This window comes from Phaethon lepturus, unplaced genomic scaffold (assembly GCF_000687285.1).
Source record: "Phaethon lepturus isolate BGI_N335 unplaced genomic scaffold, ASM68728v1 scaffold6020, whole genome shotgun sequence".
Lineage (NCBI taxonomy): Eukaryota > Metazoa > Chordata > Aves > Phaethontiformes > Phaethontidae > Phaethon > Phaethon lepturus.
In genome coordinates this window covers 91119-111237 of record NW_010509717.1, presented here as the reverse complement: position 1 = coordinate 111237, position 20119 = coordinate 91119, and the positions used below count along the sequence as shown (strand labels likewise).

Below are 20119 nucleotides of genomic sequence, written 5' to 3'. Positions count from 1 at the left end.
CTCCCTTTTGTGACAAGATAACTGTAAAACTTATCAGGAAGCTGTGTTCTAGGCTTTTTACTCATCCTCTCCTCCGCTTTGCTGCCAGTGTTAGCACATCATCCTCTTTCACTCTATGACTTCGGGCGGTCTCCTTACCACAAAGGCTCTTTGCTGGATTTCAGAATAAGCCTACTTTAATACAGGTTTATATGGCCTGGCTGACCCCTAATCTAGTTCTTGCAAAAAGGTTTACATAAGGAGAGAGCAAGCACATGTAATTCATTGGAATAACTCCCTGAAAGACTTTCAGAGAAACTAGAGCTTAAAAAAAAAAAGTCTCTCCAGCCATTGTCTGAATAATTAAAAAGCGCTAAGAAACCATGAAAGTTTCACCCATTACGCATCAGTTCTATTTTATAGCACCAATGCAAATTTTATCACTAGCTTAACAAGATCACAAAATTTATTTATTTACTTCTTCAAATTCTTTACCAATTTATTCCTTCATCAAAGCTTAAAAATTCATTAATTCAAAGAAAAAAACCCTCAAAACTTCTGTCACTTTTACATGAGCAATGCTGTCTTGCACCGTATTAGATTTTTTGCATTTCTATCCTGCTAAGTATGCATGACAAGTTGAATTTCCATCCCCTTTATTCCAATATGGTACATAAGAGAGAAGCTTTGACAAAAGTGAAAGGTAAAAAACCATAAGCGAGTCTGAAGTTCTTCTGTGATAAATATTTTATCATAACTAACTTCCAATCATCTGATTTTCTATTTTAGTGCACACTGCAGCCTAATTATTGAGCTAGGAAATATAACATTTTTCCATTTTCACAAAACCAGACATGCCTAGTCAGCTTGCTAAAGAGGTACTGTCTTCTTGCATGTTACATTTCACATAAATCTATTCTGTTAAGCAACATCAATATCAGCATTAAAATGCAAAATATTTTTAGGATGTAATCCAAGTGAACTTGTTCAGCGTTTCTCCTGGCTACTGAAAAAGCACGAGTTTCACGCTTTTTCTTCTTTTTAAACAGTCAAAGCTGCGAGCTCTGACAAAAGAAGGGTTGTAATGCAGCAGCATTTGGATTCCAAACCCTGCCAGAAAATGCATCTTGTGTTGAATGCAATACTTAAGAATCTGTTTACAAGGTGTCAGCAAATTAAGAATCTATAATTTGCTCCCAACTTCACACAGTTTATTTCAGCTTACAACCCTACAGAAAACTGTTTAATAAGCACAGTTGCATTATATCAGATGTATAAAAGTTAAGCCAGCAGAAACCTCACAATTGCAACAATTAAGCTGCAGAATGAATGGCAAGAAGCACCTTTGCTTCACTAATTCTCACAGATACCATCTCCCCCAAATTCTGTAAAAATAGCCAGAAATTAAAAAATAAAAAGTGGACTATTTGCATGTGAGGCGCTTTCCCAGCAGCACAGTCTCTCTGTCAACTGCAGCTTTTATGAAGAGGTGTCTTTCTCAAGTCAAAATTATTTTTTCCACTAATCAGGACTGCAGAGCAGTATCTTTTAGTAGGCTAATAACAACAGTAACACCTCAATCCAAAGCCACACATACCAAAAGCCCCAACCTCTGAAGGAAAGAACGACACGTTCACAGTGTTCCTCCTCTGCCTGCACTAGAGCCCCAAACCTAGAAAAACTAACTAGCAGCACATGCCGAAACACCAGCCATATGGAAGAACCAGCACTGTGACTACTTACTTTAAGTAAGTACTTTTACTTTTTAACGCACATGTGGATTGTATGGCTAAACACCAGCTTTCAGATAATCTACTTTTGGCCTGCTCTTTGTTAAAAATACATCCATCAAGAACTATGCCAGTAAACGGTTTCTAATGTTCCGTGTGAGAGGAAGAAGGGACGTAATCTCAAATTCTGTTTAGGAGCAGCACCGATATCCAAACTCCCATTAGCCAACTTGAGCTGACACTTTAAGCCTCTGACAATATCAGCAGCAAAAAAACCCAGGGACAATACTTTGTATGCCTTTTACATCTTGTCCAACTCCAATTAATGAATATGGCCAGTCTTCCTGGAGGTGAAAGGGAAATTTAGGGTCCAGAAGTTTTGCAGCTATTCATTTACCCTATAGCATCCTCTCAAAACCAGTCACTTCATCTTCTCTCTTATTCTACTATTAGAAAGGTATTTTCCCCAGTCTAATTAGGTTCTGTATATCGAACGAGGGCCCAACAACTCAGAATTGTACAAAAACTTATCCTATGCAGCAAATTATTTGCCCCTCTTTCCCATAAAGATAACCTCTTTAGAAAAAAAAAGAAAAGCAAGAGAAGCAACATGAACTATAAAGGCTCAAGGGAATAATTAATTTCCCTACCACTTCATCTTCAGTCCAACACTTCTCAATCAGTTTTGGCACAGGTTTCTTCACCAAGCGCTGCAGGGCTTTTCCAGCATCATAGTTACTTTCATGTAGCTAAAAAATAAAGACGACAAATAGATCATTCAATGGAATTAGCAGTGATCTGTTATTGGAGAAAACACACTAAAAGGGAGCCACATGAGGTGTTCTATGCTTAATTATTTTTACTGTTTATATGAAATGAAATGAAAAACAACCTGAAGGGTAATTGGGGCTTCATTAGTAGAATAAATAGGATTAGAACAATTATGTTTCCCCCTTCCTTCCTAAACTTCCCCCAAATAATGTCTGAGCCCATAAAACACTGAAGATTTTTTGGCTAACTTTAAAAAATATTTTTTACATAAAAAAAAATTCCTTGGAATTTCTAAAGCTCCAACAAAATAGTTTTCAAAAGGAATTGTATTTCATGCAGCATGTTTTGTTCAGATTAGTAAAAGCAACTGGAAAAACTAGCATACAGGAGGGATTGGAAGCCATGGGATGTCAAGTTTACCCATCCAGAAAATTCTCATTTTTATTGCACTGTAAAGATCATCATGTTGTTGGAAAACAAGTATGCAAAAGAAACAAACCTTCTACAGATAGCTACAGGAGTACATAAATGCAACCAGGGATGTCTAAGTTGACATTACTGTTTCAGCTGGTCACAGCCTACAGTGTACCTTATTTTCTGCCATAAATTTGGCATCTATATGATCAAAAGCTGTCTGAAGTAGACAGTAGACATTTAAAGTCAGGGTGAGGTAGAAAAACAACTACACAGGCAAAAAAAAATTCAGCAATGAACCCATGAGATTCTCCAGCTCTTAACTCTTGATGGAAAACATTTAGCACACCATAGATTTATAGCCTGTCCTATCTTCAAAGTGCAGTGCAATTTTAGGAATTGAAGAACTAGACAGGAGCCTGCTCTATGTCTTCTAAAAACAATCAAAAAGAAAAAGAAATATTGCTGGGATAACAAAAACTTAATTATCTTCCTACACCCAAAAGGCAGAACGATTTGCATGACTACTCCCCTACACAGACAAGGGGTAGTTTCTCTGAGCAAGGTGCTAAGCAAACCAAAGCTTCAAAGCTGCCTATTAATATCACAGAATTTTACAGACTCTCAAAAGTTTCTTTATAATAGGGACAACCAAAGTATGATTCTGTACATTACCTCCTGCTTTTCCTTCCTGCCCAGAATTTATCCCGAGCCATCTGCATCCCGCTCTCTAGAAGCGTCCATGCTGCTAGAACCTGTGCTTAATCACTCTCAGAAAACGTTTCAACGAGTACTGTAATTCTTGAACCTTTCCCAAGACTGATGAACTGAACAGGGATCAAGACAATTTCCAGGAACAGCGACAAGATATTAACTATTTTGTAACTATTAAAGTTATAGCAAAACCCAATTACAAGGGGAAAAAATTTCTCATTTTTCTTATGTCAAAAGACTCAAATTTTAGAACAGAATTCTGCTTCAAATAAAGCCAGCAAGATTGCTTTCTTACTGCTGCTCACTTTAGCTATTTACGTCTCTCCAACAATCCGTAAGTACTGGTTATGTACATCTGACAATGGTCAGACCCCTTCTGCCCTAGGGCCACCTGCTAGCAACACTGTTTTTTCCCTCGTATTGCTTCTTTTGTCTGTCTGGTCTTGTCTTGGTAAAGGCTGTAAGCTCTTCGGTGCACAAGAATGCCCTGCATTCATACCGCATCCAGTGCTATGATTCAGAAGCTTTTAAAGGCTGTAAGTAAATTACTCAAATTTACTTCTGTTAAGTAGGTTTAAGTGATTTCTACTAAGAAATAAAGGCAGACTTCTGAATTGAGACAGAAGGGAAAAACAAATCACTGGCCATACAGACTTTTTTTTTGGTGAGACTATAATAAAAATCAGTTTCCACTGAAAGCCAGCTTTGTACAGTTCTCCCAGTAAATAACCCATGAAAGGTTTGTGCGCTCACTTTTGAAAGCCACCATACAACTTGCAGAAGGAAGGAAGTCAAATGGCAACTTCGATTGATACGATGGCATTTACAGCAAAATACAGACATGCGTGCGTGCGTGTGTGTTATAAACATATATGCAATACGCTTTTTTAAAGCTGAAACACTATTGAATATAGCTTTTAGATGGGAGAAGCCCACTGTAAGAAAGCCAGCATGGCTCCAGAGCCATGGTACTTCTGAGAATGACAGGGCAGAATATTCCACAAGTCTTCAAGAGCTGCAGCAGAACTTGCCAAAAGCTGGGAAATCGAAAGCAAAGCCCTGCACTCTGTACGTGGCCTCGTGCAGCTGTGAAGAGAAAACCCATCTGTAAGGAACAAAGCAGTCTCACTTTCACTTGCTGGCTTTTGTCAACTCGGGTTTTAAATAGCTTGTGCATCCAAGCACACGGTTTTCTTATAGAAGTAATCACTTTTTCAATAAAAATGATACCATAAACGGACAGGGAATTTCACAGAACAGAAAGTGCCCGTTTCACACAAGGCACTATGGTCTGTCATTCTGCTGCACTGTCTGAAATGGCACATTTTGGATACCATGTATCATGACATGCCATCTATTCTACTAGCATCTCAGTTTTCTGGTCATGAATGCCACAGAACGGATCGTGGCAGCCTATAAAGCCAATCTGTCTGCAATACAAAACACCAGAAATTACTTTGTTAGTAATTACCAGTTAGCTACAAAAACAGAAGTGCACGGCCCTCTAGAAAATCACGCCACTCAAAAGTCATACCGCCTACCTCCTACTGCCAGGGATGAACACATTACCAGTCGTGTTAAAGAAGAAATCGGTACATTGTGGGTTATACTTCACACAAACTTGCTCACAGCTTGCACTGATGAAGGTGCTCTTCCACCTTCAAGTTATTGGGGCATTCAAAAATTATTTATACTTGAGGGATTTTTAAAGTAAAGTATTTCTAAAAATAAAAGGTCACTGCTGGGCAAAGACCTCCGATCATTACCTGCACTGTGTTTTTAGAACAAACAGCGATGTCCCCTTAACTGGCAGCCTGAACATTTATTTTCTTCCTTACCAATAGCATACGGGGTGTTACTGCAGTAAAAGTGCTTAGCCAATATAGTGGGAACGAGAAAGAAAACTAAGCTAGAGCGGTTTTCTACTCATTTTCAGCTTTCTATACAGCACCTACCGGGAAGTTACAGATACTCTGTGCAATCATTGTGTGTACCTTTGCAGAGTGACCACAGAAAACAATGCTTCAGCTTCCAAAAATTATTTCCTCCCCACTCCCCTGCTTCAGCTACCTGATCTCTGCAAGCTACTGCTACGAGATGCGTTAACACATCAGAGCCATCACTGGCACCTCACGCTGCCGTGAGCCAGGGAGATGCATTACCCGAGATCACGTCGTAGAAACCATTGCTTTCAAACCTGTCTCCCCAGGTGCAATTTCCTAATGCACCGCAGAACGATGCCTTGTAAATCCGCCTCTGTTCACTACAGCGGTGTCAGCTCCCGTGCCTGCACTTCCACGCACGTGGAACAATGACCTCGGTCCATCTAACATAAGCCACCAGTAGAAAGCTAGACTTGCCGTGCCGAGTGCTCAATGCCAATATTCGAACGCTACTGACTTTAAACTTTTTTAAACTTTTATTTTTTTTAATCAGACTCCTGTGGTATGCAATAGCTACTTAAAGGTATGAAGATAAGATGTTGTCTTTTCTACTGGGTACACATTCATTTTTCTCCTTGTTTGCACTCCAGCACTGGGAACAGATCCATCTTAAAGCAAAAAGGACCGTTTGTTTTGCCAGCTCACCTTGCAAATGCTTTTTTCTGTGTATGCCACTACCTAAAATATTTTTAACTTGGGAAATTTGACAGTGTTGCAGAGAATAGTGCTTCTGTTTCTTTTCCTTCTTTGCTCCCTCCAAAAACATGCAGTAATGCCAAAGCCTCTTTGTAACTTGGAGGGCATCTTCACTTTGCCTCAAGGACAACACGTGGTTTTCCCTGGCAGCCCTACTGCCCAAGCAGTTTAATCTGCAAAAAATCAGACATGCCCAGAAAGAGTCGATTGGTCTAACAGGCAACTACTCTGGTTACTGAAAAATGGCGGTGTTTACAGGCCATCCGAACTGTCCCAAATCAACAATAAAAAATATGAGCATTAACTTTTGACCAAGTAATTACATTAATAACGGTCACAAAACCCATAAGGACAGATGCCAACAAGAAGAGTCATATAACAGAAAAGACACAGATGTGAAAAGAACTGACACAGGTTTAGAGTCTCCTGAAAAATGTTACTTTCAGCAAGTGGGGAAAAAAAAAGCTTTTTTAAGTGCCAGGAGTAGGATAATGCAGCAGGAAAGGAAAAATATTTTCTTTCTAAGCACCAGAGTTAAATTTACGTGTTTCAATCTGCCTCATTCTCTGCTTATTACTTTCGGTCATTTAATATATATAAGCACTTTATTGGCAAGCAACTCAAACATAAATAATAGCTAATGATGACTGCCTATGGTTTCATTAACTTCTAGTTGAACTTTTCAAGGTATTGCTATAAACACTAGATTACTATCCTGTCATCTAGAGAATCACCATTTTTAGCATTAACACTGCCATCCAAATTTGGAACCACTCTGACATTATGTACGTATACAACTGCAACAAAAGGAATCAACACAAATGTGCTTCTACTTTGTAACAGAAAATACAGCAACTTCTGCATCACCGGACAGGATTGTAGATTAAAGAAAAATTCTGCATGTGCACGTGCCTAAAAACATAATTTATATTACAACAGTCATTAAACAACGCTAGATCACAGGCAAGCCTTATTACCATAAAGCCTGCACATTACCACAAGGTTTCAAGTTTCTGCTATAGCTTCTCAGCAGAGCTGCCATTTTCTGTCTGCGTGATGTTGCAAATAAATTCTCCTTTTGGCATGGCTCAGCTGTCAGGCACCTCTGTTCTGTAATGAACCCATGAATTACATCTTGCAGCTCTGACATCTCTGGTCTTGCTCATCAAAATATTGTTCTTCAATTGTAATTTATAACTTAATTTAAATGTCCCTTTTACTGTGACCTTTTTAGATCAGAATGGCATTGCATCTGGCAGCTTCTACTTCAGCAAGGCAGCCTTTTGCAATTACAGTCATTATGATCTCCGTTGAAAAGCCCATCTGAGTTAGGCTGCATTCATGCTGTAATATTAAATAATTGCAATCCATTAAAACTGTTAGATTCCAGAGTCTCTTTCTCTAAGGAAAAATTGCTACTATACAGTGATAAAGTAGTACCAAACTACTTTGAAATCCACCCAGAAAAGCCAATAAATGCAGAAGGGATTGTTCAGCCAGAACACACTTTTGTGGGGATGCAGTCACGTCCGGCATTTCTAGGACAGCACTGGGCTTCAGGAGTTCTCCGGGTTTGAGTGCCGGCTCTTCCACTGAACGATCACTGGGCACGGGGAAATCACGTCACTTGTCAGGGCACGAAGATATAAAGCCTGACTTTCCAAACATGAGGTAAATACTACCAATATTGCAAGCGTAAGAGAGACAACTGTATTTGCCTGTACTGCACAGGCAATATTTACATAACATCCCTATTTAAGCACCAGTTACTGTAATCTATGCAGGTTTAAGAACATTGTAATTATTGAGGGATTTGCTCCTCTCACTGAAGGGGACAATGGTTAAGATAGCCGGTAGTTCTGCAAAAACCGTAGCATGTTTAAGAAAGTAGAAAATAAAGAGGAGAGAGAAGGAAAAAGACAACAAGGAGAATGAAAAGCAGACTGAGAATTACTGTCATGAGGCTTGAGTAGCTAGGTCTTTTGGTGTAATTACTCAATCCAAGCACCTAATCTAATACAAAACGTAATTCCGGCCACTTCTTTCAGGAGCAAAGATGACAAGTTTCAGTTTGATGCAGATACTCTTTATAGCTACAGACGCCTTGCCCTACTATCAAATGGAATATGCTCCATAGCAAATATATCTTATGAGGTGAAACAGCAAAATCTATTTTCAAGTTTGCAGCATTCTTTGAAGTGCTCATCCTCCAAAATAGCAAGATTTTATTTTTATTAACCATGTCTTATACCCAGCAAGACACTAGTCCCAAATGCCCTTTAATTCCAGGAATCTCCCCCCCCCGCCCCTTGAAATTCTACCTCCTCCCCACCTGCTGCAACACACTAAACAATCTGGATCAGAGAAAAAAAATATACTGCCCTCTCCCACAACAAAACTACTTTGCTGAGCTCCCTCTGGTGCCCAAGGACAACAGAACCTTGAACCAATCAAGAACCTAAACTATAAAAAACCAAAAGGCTCTGCCCGACAATCTCGTTCTGCTAACATGATGTCACTGCTAACTGCAAAGTTTTGATTTATAACCAGCTGACACAGCTTGCCCTGCAACAGAATTTGAAACTAACAAAAAGGTGACAGAAATCAGTAAAATACAAGAGAAAACTACTACTAGTTCTGTTTTTTTAAATATCTTATTTATAGTATCTGACAGCTTGAAATTACAGAAATCAGTCCCCACTGCTTTGCTCCCCTCCAAGTAACTTCCATCTCTTCCCCCCAGTTCTAATTTATTTTAAGCTTCTAAATAACTAATTGCTACAACGCGATCTAAGATGCCAACGACGGAGATTAAAAAGCTAGATTCTTGCGTTACATCCGCTGTGCACACACTGGTACTGCCAGGGCTCTGCCAACCAGCTGAAAATACAGCTGCAAAATACAGAATAGTAGAGGGAGCTTAACTGTGCCAATACAACAGGCATGGCCAGTGCTGCACAAGCATCCAGGGCAAGAACTTGCCAAATACCTGCAAAACCTGCAACAGCATTTTAGAAAACAAAACAACACATACATCCCCCCACTCCCTCTCTCAAAAAAAGAGAGTATTTTAAATGTTTAAAAACGATTTTAAAAAGTAACTATAGCAGTCGTTTTTGGCCCTTTTTATCTGCTCTTTTTCAACAGTTTCTCTAGAAAGGTTTCCCGAGTCATCTCACAAATAAAGTGCTGAAGTTTTTCCCCTAAAAGCAAGGATAAGAATGAATGAAAATTCAAAGTGGCAAAATTGTCTTATGCAGTAGAAGTGGCTTCATTTTCCAACGTGCCTAGGCAGACAGTGATGGCCCCTGAAGTGCTATGCTACCTCATTTGAACCATGCGAGTGGCTGTTAATTAAGATTCATCCAAAAAGAAAACTAGTAATAATAAGAAATGCTAACATATATTTAAATAATTTTTTATGCTTTCAACCTTGTCTGTAGTTAATGAACAAGAAAATCTAGTCTAAGGGCAAGTTGAAACAGGGAGTAATTTGTCTGGGTGACATCTTACTTAGAACTGAATTTCCTTAAACTGATATTACACTGTCATTTTTGTCACTCATAATGACATGTTCACATGTAATAGTGTGTTATGAGAAGTCAGAGCAACACTACAGTAAAGAGAGATTTATACAATATTAGCATATGATTGTTTTGACTTTATTCCATGTAGTAATATGCAAGCTTAAGTGGTAGTATTTTCTTACCATTTGAGGACAGAGTTGCTGGTTCTTCCATTTCCCCAGCAGAAATAACATGCATACCAAACATGACGAAAAAGTCTGAGCTTCACCCTTACATGCTGAGTTTGCACACTGTCATTTCCAATTTCTTTTCTAGGGTCTTCTGGTTTATATAACTGATGCTCACACTTACTCTTGAATCAGAACAATGGGTAAGGCAGAACACTGAGAATGAATTATTATTATGATGGAACTTTTTAAAAACTGAGAACAAAGAAGTAATTTAACACCTTCTTGACCTGGATTCTCTAAGAAAAGAACTGTAGAAACTCTGAATAGCAGGCATAGGTCATAAGCAGCAAAGGATAAGAGAGGTCGTGTCGGACTTTGTATTAGTATGGAGCACAAAAAGGATCTTAAACCAGATCTGATACTAATCAGAGCTCTGGAAGACAGAGGCAAAGAAATGGGAGGAAGGGAAGGGAAGAAACTACACCAAGGTTTACCCCAACTCTTACTCCACAGTACCTGCAAGTAGCAGCAACAACTACGTTCATGCTCAATATTCACCATGTTACGATCTTTCCATGGATTGTCAGGTCTAGAGTGTCAGCTTTCTACCATGAACAAGATAAACCTTCTGAATGGATTTTTTCCCCCCAAAGCTGTTTGTCAGCCATTTCTGCTCTCCAAAATCACCGTCGTAACATTAAACGCTGCTTTCCATAGTTTTAGTCTGTGGGGCCTGCCAGCTCCAATTCTTGTAACAGAAGAATCACATCACATTAAGACATTTTAAAACAAATTCTTCCAGCCTTTGCATACCTAAATTTTAGGTATGACAACTTCCTAATATCCTTGAAAGTTTTTGTCTACTCTTCTGCTGAAGATGAAGCCAGGATCTCCATGAAGTTCTAACATTACCCCTATGGGGCAAAGTGAGAGGAGGACAGGGGAAGAGCCCCTTGCTCCCCCTCCTCCCTACACACAGCTCCTGCCACGCCTCCTAATACAGCTCTCTGGGACACCGGTACCTCCCGCGCTTTCTTTTCATGATACATCAGAGGCAACAGCTCTCATTTCTTTAGAGAAAGTGAACAACTCTGAGCAACAGCGTTTTCGCTTGTGTGCCACAACCAGCTAGGTGTGCGAACAGACACAAGCTGCTGCCTACAACAAACGCGGTATTAAGGCACACCGTGGGCGATACCAGCTCACTCGGGCTCCTTCACTTAGCTCTATTTCTTGCATTATGAATGAAAGCACATTCAAAGTGCTAAGGGATTCAACACAGCTGCAATTATCACCAGCCTACCACAAATGTTGTGGTTTGTTTTTTTTTTTAAAAAGTCTTTCTTCTTGCCTATTAACTTTGAAAAGGACATCCTTAAGTTTTAACACAGGGCAAGCCACCACCAATCTTCCTAGTGGAAAAACGATTTGAGATGTTCCTACATCCTCAGTCCTGCCAATTCAACTTTGATAGCTGTCCTACACCCTGCACATATGAAGTGATGTTTCTTTAGAGCATCCCACAAGTGGTACGTGCTTTGTTTTGAAAAACGAACAAAAGCACAAAAGCACCACTTCGGAGGTCACAGTAAAGCTTTCATAACCAGAATACTACCAAAAAACCACAAAACACTTCTCTGTATTTACAAGAGACCTTTGCAGATCCTTAGTAAGTCTACAACAATCATGCCAAAATCCTCCTATATAATTCTCACAATAGACAAAAGTTGTGAAGTAGCATGAGAAAAGGAAGCAGCACTGAGGAAAACACCTGTGAAAACAAGAACAGTTACTCATTTGAAGACATGCTAACAAGACTTTGGGTAGTGTGTGTATGTAGCTGTCCTGGCTTCAGCTGGGATAGAGTTAACTTTCTTCACAGACACTACTCCGAGGCTGTGGTTTGGATTTGGGATGGAGAATAACCTTGATAACGTGCTGGTGTTTTCGGTTGTTGCCAAGCAGCCAAGGACCCTCCAGCCTCCCACGCCGAGGGCTGGGGGGCACGGGGGGCTGGAGGGGCACAGCCGGGACGGCCGCCCCAGGCTGGCCAGAGCCACGCGCCAGACCACACGACGTCACGCTCGGCATATAAACCTGGGGAGGAGGAGGAGGAGGAAGCGGTGGGGGGACGTTCGGAGTGAGGGCGTTTGTCTTCCCAAGTAACGGGTACGCGTGCTGGAGCCCGGCTGTCCCAGAGGTGGCTGAACCCCCGCCGGCCCACGGGCAGCGGGGAATGGATTCCTTGTTTTGCTTTGCTTGCGCACGGCTTTTGCTTTCCCTGTTAAACTGTCTTTACCTCAACCCACGAGTTTTCTCGCTTTTACGCTTCGGATTCTCTCCCCCGCCCCGCCGGGGGGGTGAGCGCGCGGCTGCGTGGGGCTGAGTTGCCGGCTGGGGCTAAACCACGGCAGTAGTTGTATGTAACCAGCTTCCACAAGTTCCTTCTGTGCATCATGTTTAAAGAACTAGCACTGTGATACAAGTACATATAAATACTTGTTTTCCAACTCAAAAAAGCCCCACCACCAGACACAATGAAGCTGGAGGCTTAACTGCTTGCTAAGTTGGCATGTTACTTTTTCACATGCACAAAACCAGGTTTCAACAAGACTGACCTTGCACTGGCTTGCCTATAAGCTCTCTATCATGTAAGAGTTTACACCTTTCTAACAAATGCAACAAAAAGGGACACTACTACTGAGGTATTAGTGTAAATTAACCTGCAGGAAAGGCTCACAGTACAGTTTCACTTCTGAATTTAAATTGCAAAAGCAGTATACATGGCTCTAGATATTAAGAGAGGGGCTCATCCTATTACATTTGAAGGCAAAAACTCCTTCAGATTCCTAAGAAACAAGATGAAAACTACTCCAGCGATCCATATGGCCACTGAAATAAGCCTTCCTAGGGCTGAAATATAATTTTAGATCTCAGCCCTTAAAATGACATCTAAGTTTTCTGGTATTCTTTGTTAATCTGAATTTTAATGCTTCCTGATCTGAGAGTTATTAAAGGCAAAACTCATTTGTTTAAACTACTTTGTGTTACTTTTTTCATAGGTCAATACTGAACTACATGGGGAAAAAACTGAACATGAGTTGTCTGACACTGCAAGCCACAGTCCAGTAATCTGCTTAAATGCCATGGTATGTTAGCTTAAATGTATTATGTGGACAAGATGGATGTTCCCTGCAACAAGCACTAGGATCATATCTCTGGGAAGTTCTCAGGCCCACAACGAAGGAACACTCAAGTATTGAACTTCCTACGTCTAAAAGGAGTTTTGCGAAATGTAACGCCAGAATTGCAGTCTCTACAGCAACTCAGGAGAACAAGGACATACGAAGAAATAAATAAAAATACAAAATCACCTGCTTGTCTGAACATGCTTGAATTTGATCCTGCCACAGAACTTAAGCGCAGGGTCATCTTTATTTTCATTTGAAAACTAGAACTCCTTCTCCCCGTGCTCCACAAGTCCTACAGATGGCCCAGGTTACCCACCCATTGCATATGCTACAGAAGAAATTTATCCCCAAATAAAACATACTGGCACCACAATTGGGCATTTTTTTAAAGTTACTTCCATAAGGCTTTTCTTCCTTCTGTGGAAGAGAACAAGACAGTGTGTCAGCTGCTTTCCCACACTGAACATGTCATCAGAGTGGGCGATGCACTTGCAAGTAGAGAATGCTAAGCAAAATACGGTATTTAATAAACTAGCCAAACTTGGAAAGGGAATCAATTCTAAGCTTTTTCAACTGGTTTCTAAATTCCAATTAGCTTGGAACGAACCAAAAAAAACCCAAAAACCCCACACAACACAAAACCCCACAACTGGCTGATTAAGTCCTGGCTCTCCTGCATGATTTTTTCACATGGATCTCCACAGCTACCTTTTAAATAAAGTGTTTTGAGGGGCTTTCCGATGGTATTCTGATTATTAAAAAGTGATGCTGATGCACACTTTTATCCCAAAAGTGCTGAAAAGGCAAAGCACATTACAGCCGAGTATTAATTACAAAACTTTCACATCAACCATGCTGGCTCTCAGAATGCAATAAAGTTGTCCACAGTGACCCAAAACAAGGTTTGGGAGTAACTCAAATTAACATTTCCATTTCCCTCTTCACTTATTAGGAAGATTTCTGCCTCGAAGCAATGTGGCTCTCCAGTTCACAAGATAGGAGGAACTGGGTAGCTATAAAGAAAAAATTAAAATGCTTCCATCACCTAACATTTCACCGATAAAAACAGCTGCACGCATTATGATTCAATTCTAAAACTGGAAAATAACAAATGTACTGAATATCATAGAATCGTAGAATACCAGGTTGTAAGGGACCTCAAGGATCATTTGGTCCAACCTTTCCTGGCAAAAGCACAGTCTGGACAAGATGGCCCAGCACCCTGTCCAGCTGAATCTTCTAAGTATCCAATGTTGGGGAATCCCCACTTCCCTGGGGAGATTATTCCAATGGCTGATTGTTCTCAGTGAAATGTTTTCCTCGTGTCCAATCGGAATCTCCTCAGGAGTAACTTGTACCTATTACCACTCATCTTTTCCACGTGACTCCTTGTAAAAAAGGAATTTCCATCTTCTTTGTAGCCACCCTTTAAACACTGGAACACGGTGATAAGGTCTCCCCTAAGCCTTCTTTTCGCAAGGCTGAACATACCCCGTTCTCCCAGCCTTTCCTCACGTGGCAGGCTCCCCGGTCCTTTGATCATCATCGTGGCTTTTCTCTGGACCCTCTCCAGCCTGGCTGCATCTTTTTTGTACTGCGGCAACCAAAACCGAACACAGTATGCAGGTGCGGCCCGACAAGCACCGAGTGGGACAGCGACTCCTTTATCTCTGCGGGTGATGCCACCCAGCACCCTGCCGGCTCTCCCTGCCGCAGCAGCGCACTGGTCACTCTTACTGAGCCGCTCGTCCACGGGAACGCCCAGGTCCCTCTCCACAGAGCTGCTCCCCAGCCAGGTAGATCCCAGCCTGTGCTGCACTCCTGGATTACGCTTCCCCAGGCGCAAGACCTTACATTTGCCTTTGCTGAACTTCGTCAGGCTCTTCTTAGCCCACTCTTCCAGCCTACCCAGGTCTGCCTGCAGAGTGGCTCTCCCTTCCGAAGTGTCCGCTCCCCACTCAGTTTGATATCCTTGGCAAACTTCATCAGGGTACACTTGATCCCATCATCCAGATCACTTACGAGGCTATTAAACAGCGTCGGGCCCGATACGGACCCCCGGGGGACCCCGCTCGTGACAGGCTGCCCGTTTGAGGAGGAGCGATCTGCCAGCACCCTCCGGGCGCAGCCTGTCAGGCAGCCCCCCGGGCACAGACCGCTCGGCTAGACCGTCGCGCATCAGCTTCTCTAGGAGGAGGCTGTGGGAAATATGCACGTTTTTGTTTTACATGACTAGTATTTTAAGGTCTACTGCATCAAACAGCCTTTGTGCATGAATATTTAAATACATCACAAAAACCCAGCTAGTTTTAGAACATCGGCCAAATTCCGTTACCTGTTCTATGGTAGACAGGGGCTCTTCTGTTACACTAACTAAAAATATCACGGTGGAAGACTTCTAGGAACTGGTAATGTCGTCCTGCACAGCTCTCAGTATGGCAGCCAGCACTCATGAGGAAGGTAATGAACTCCAAATGAAAACTTTATTTCCTTCCCAAGGGTTACAGTGACAAATGTGGCATCAAATGCCAAGAGCCAAACAAAGAAACAGGAGCCAGAGTTTACCTGGAATAATCATTTCAATGAGCTGATATATATGTTGCCTTGTGCCTGCCACGATCTTCATTTCTATTTGGTATAATTAACAATAAATCATTCTGGGGGCTACAGCATCTGTTATTACATAAATAAAACACTAGCAAAGGAGCTTGTCAAGACTGATTTATATGAAGGGCTGCTCTGAAGTTTATTGGATTTCCATAATAAGAAATCATACCATATCAATTTTTTTACATTAATTTTCTGGGTTGCATATGATAATTTCTAAACAAAAACATAACTTAGTGCAGGGAAAGATTCTTGTAATTATTTATCAGGTAAATCTGATATGCTTTAAACAGATGGTGAACAGAAAGATACAAGGGCACCATTTTGTCAGGACAACTAAATACTTACCTAAACTCTTTTAAGTTAGTCAAAAAAGCAGGCGCTCAGAAATAAGTCAAAGTTTCCTAAAATATCCCACCTGACAGAACTATCATTCTTACGAAAACATTCTTCCAGAAAAATTCAATGTGAACAAGGGAAGTATTTTCACTAGTTCCTAAAAATTGTGATGAAGAGCATTCGGTACACAGAGTACATTTTTAAAGCATGAATAAATAAAAAAAAAAAATCGCAGAAGCCTAAGGACCTTTCAAGAACCATTAAGGGCAAACCCTGCAGATTGTATTTTTGTGGAAGTACAACAGTCCATGTTCAGGGAGACTATTTAATGGGAACTACACTGTGTCAATACAAGGTGGAAAACTAGCTTAGAGAGGAACAGAGGACTTGCACCACAATACCTACAAAAGAGAAACTTCAGCAAAGCTGAAGCCAATGAGACACACACAAGAACACCACAGGGCAAGTCTTACTGCTATACATCAAGATGTCATATTGGGGGGGAAGGGGAAGTCATAACAGCAGCAAAAATATTACCCACAGACAAACAGTATTCTTAAGAGGATAAATTAAGAGTTTGTACAGTGCTTTTATTTCACAAGCGTGAAACCTCCCCCATTCAGAAAGTGGCTCAGCAGTGATTACGATGTGCACTAGAGATACAAAGAGAAAAGAATCAGAAGAACAGAAACAAAATGTTTTGGGACTTACCTAAGTCTCAGAAGCAAGATGTCTACAAAGTGCAACTACAGGCTCCTTAGACTCCCAAGTGATTGAAGGGGGTAATTAAAGTAGACAGTGAAGCAGTGAAGTTAAACAAATTTTCTGCATTAGTCTGACAAGGGGAAAGAAATTCCAATTCCAAAAGCTTTCGTGATTATTGGCCTTAACAGAGATTTGAGTCACTAAGAAGGATGTCAGGGAACAACTTGGAAAACTCTAGAGTGGTCAGCCACCAGAACGTACCGCAACCATCCCAAGAGAAAGGAAAGAAACACAATGTAAAATAGGTAAGAGCCTGAAGTGGATGTGCAATACAGACTTAGAACACCATTCTTACCAAATTTTTAACACACTGGCTACCTTTAGGAAAGGAACCAAAGGACTAAGATTTATACATTCACCTCAGTTCTGAAGTGCACTGTGAAGCACTAACACTGGACTTTGCAGATGTAAAAGTGAGAACAAGGAGGAAGCATTTAATTTGCGTACAGAGTTTGATGTTGGATTTCAGCTGGTTACAGATGTGACTGTATAGACTATATTTAAACAATTTTGCAGAATAAGAATGGACATTCTGTTGCTGTTTATTTAATAAAGTATTACAGGGGGGGCACATTTTAGATCTTAATCCTATTTTACTCCTCTCTATTGCAAGAAACAAGACAAAAATTGATGCACTATGAAACATGTAATCAAATAGAAGCGGAAACAAAACAAAGAACCAATGCAAGTGGTTTTGGTAAGCTAAGGTTACGTAAAGAACATGTTTCATGTTAAGAATTCAGGCATTTTAACTTTAGTGTAGAGATCAAGTTGTACATACCTAATCATAGACTTGGCCAGTTACAAACCAGTTCTACAACTTACAGATCAAGCTTCTTTTTAACATTCTGAAGTATTTAAAAACTTCATGTAATGAGAAGCTTTACTGACAGTAAAAAAAAAAGTCAGTTAGGCATATTTAATGTGATTAATTTGATAAAGTCAGTTCCACTCACTTCAATAAAACCACCAAATAACATGCTTCGGATATTTCCTCTAAACACACAGATCATCTGTTCTGTGCTGCAGCAATTACCACTCAGTTGCTGATGTGTACCACAACCACCTACTTTTAAGAATTTTATAAATAAATGGTTAAAAAAATACGCAATTGTAAATAATGAAAGCATAGCAAGCAGAGGCAGACATAATGTTGTGGTCATTAGGTAGTATTTAACAGACAATTTGCAGGAGTGCAACACTTTTTTTTTTGTTGGTATCACTAGTTGTTCTATTTTTACCAAATGAAAACATATTACTTGAACCTCAAGCATTGTGAGCAACATAAGGTAACTATCTACAGCAACTCACAGAGTGCTGGCCGCTGAGGTACAATACGCTTAAAACTACTTCTAGGAAAGGAGATCTTTAAAAACTAAATCTGAAGCTACACACTGCACCCTCCCTCGGCAGTTTCACAAAAACATGCTCAACTGAAGTTGCTCTCAGCTTCCAGTCCCACCATCTGTAGGTGGAGTCTGTACATTTCTATTGTGATTGCCCCTAAAACATTTTAGGATGTAGCTAGAAACTCATTCAGCAAAGGGTACATCCTACCCTTTCCACAGCTTTCACAAGTGCATGTGATTAGAATGTAGCCAAGAACCATGAAAATGACAGGACAGAACTGTTCATACCTCCAAGATATATTTTATGGATAAAAGGTGACATAAAAAGAGGAAGAATGAAATTTGTTTGTTGGTAGAGTGTTTCTTCAGAGTAGTTACATAATTCCTTTTACTATATTTCAGGAAGGAAACAATGAAGAAGCAATAAAGGTCAGCTTAGACTCACTGCCACCCCAGTTCTCCAAAAGCTGCAGACGGGGCTCTGGGGGAACAAACAACTATAGATTCCACGATGTCACCAAAAAATATGGGATGACAGACAAGTTTCTTCAGCTTGATCTTCAAATACCATTTAATGTACCATGATTTACTGATGTTAGTACCCCCCCTCCCACCAGGTAATTGTTGTGGCTGCACTAAAACCATGTGAGGATCTCAACACACACTCACATGTATGTAACTACTCAGTAATGCTTTATTCATATACATTATGTTTATGCAACAGATAACTGAACATACATGCATCCAAATATAAATTATAATTAAGACTGGATCATAAGTGGGACAAATTCCAGACAATCATTACCAAATACGTGACACTATAGGTCAGATGGCATTATGAATTTTCCTTCTAGGAAATAACTATTGCTTTCCTACAGCTAGAAGCTAGTTGGGCTGAATGAAAGGACCAATAGCCCGATCAAGTGTCAGCTGAACAAGTAACAATTCCCGCTGGTGTACTTGACCTGAGCAGCTTCCCAAACAGAACATTCATTAGCTGCCATCTTAAAAGGCACAACCCAAAAGTTTGTCACTGAAGTTCTGTGGGTTAGATTTTTGAAAACTAGTTAGAACTCTAGTTAAAAACCTAGAAAGCAAGTTATGGTATCCTAGGCTAATATCATACTCATATTATGACTCCAAAATCTATTTATGCACTACATGCTTTAAGTAGTCCAGAAATAAATTGAAAGACTGTTCTTCCATACAGTAGTTCTATATACTTACTGTATTGAGTGCATTAAGCGTAGTGTCGTCACGGGAGGCTGCAACACACCCATCTTCTGTGGATCCTCCATCACACATGCCTGCAAAAGCTGCCATGCTCCTTTACAGTTTGAGGGGAAAAAAGTTTAAATTCTTCAGCCACTGTTTGATGCACACATCATGCAATACACAAACAGTATATTTAACACCTTAAATCACAAATTTCAGGGCCTTGTGATACAGTGGAAACAAGTAAAACAAGGCACCACAAGCATTGTCATTTGTTATGCAAATCTAAGTCACCTCAGCATGTGGAATAAATTCAAAATTAAAATCCAGTCTAAGTGGATTTCATCAATTAAAAATCTGCACTGCAGTAGTACCAAAGCCTCAGCAGAGTTATGGAAGACAATCTCCAGACATGAGGACAGAGTCTCACCAGAGACAGCAAACCTGTTGTTGTGATCTTTGTTTCATTATGTTAGAAAATGGACTTAAATTGCAGATTCCCCACTTCTCTGAACTCTTGCAAACTACAAGGGTTTTGCTCATACTCTGAATTATTATGAGGCCCACCAGTGCATCCGATTAATCTACCAGGCATACCAGAGACCTGTATGAAACTGAAATGCTAATTAGAGCTCATTCAAAAAACATTTAGCCTCTGGAAGAAGCCTGTGCTATCATGGCTACTCTACTCAGAGCAGTTACTTCCCTT

At 40.4% G+C, this 20119-nt stretch overlaps 1 protein-coding gene across 1 annotated transcript in view; it reads right to left on the bottom strand.

Moving 5' to 3' along the window:
- Positions 1 to 2359: 2359 nt before the first annotated feature.
- The window catches only part of LOC104617345 (arginine-glutamic acid dipeptide repeats protein-like), a gene marked incomplete at its 3' end in the record, with an annotated part of 96199 nt that continues 78439 nt past the window's right edge, over positions 2360 to 20119 (bottom strand). The window contains exons 9-11 of the mRNA XM_010282667.1: positions 19423 to 19522; positions 3070 to 3162; positions 2360 to 2458 (exon numbers count right to left, since the gene is read on the bottom strand). Coding sequence (XP_010280969.1) covers positions 2360 to 2458; positions 3070 to 3162; positions 19423 to 19522 — 292 coding nt within the window. The remainder of the gene's footprint in view (positions 2459 to 3069; positions 3163 to 19422; positions 19523 to 20119) is intronic.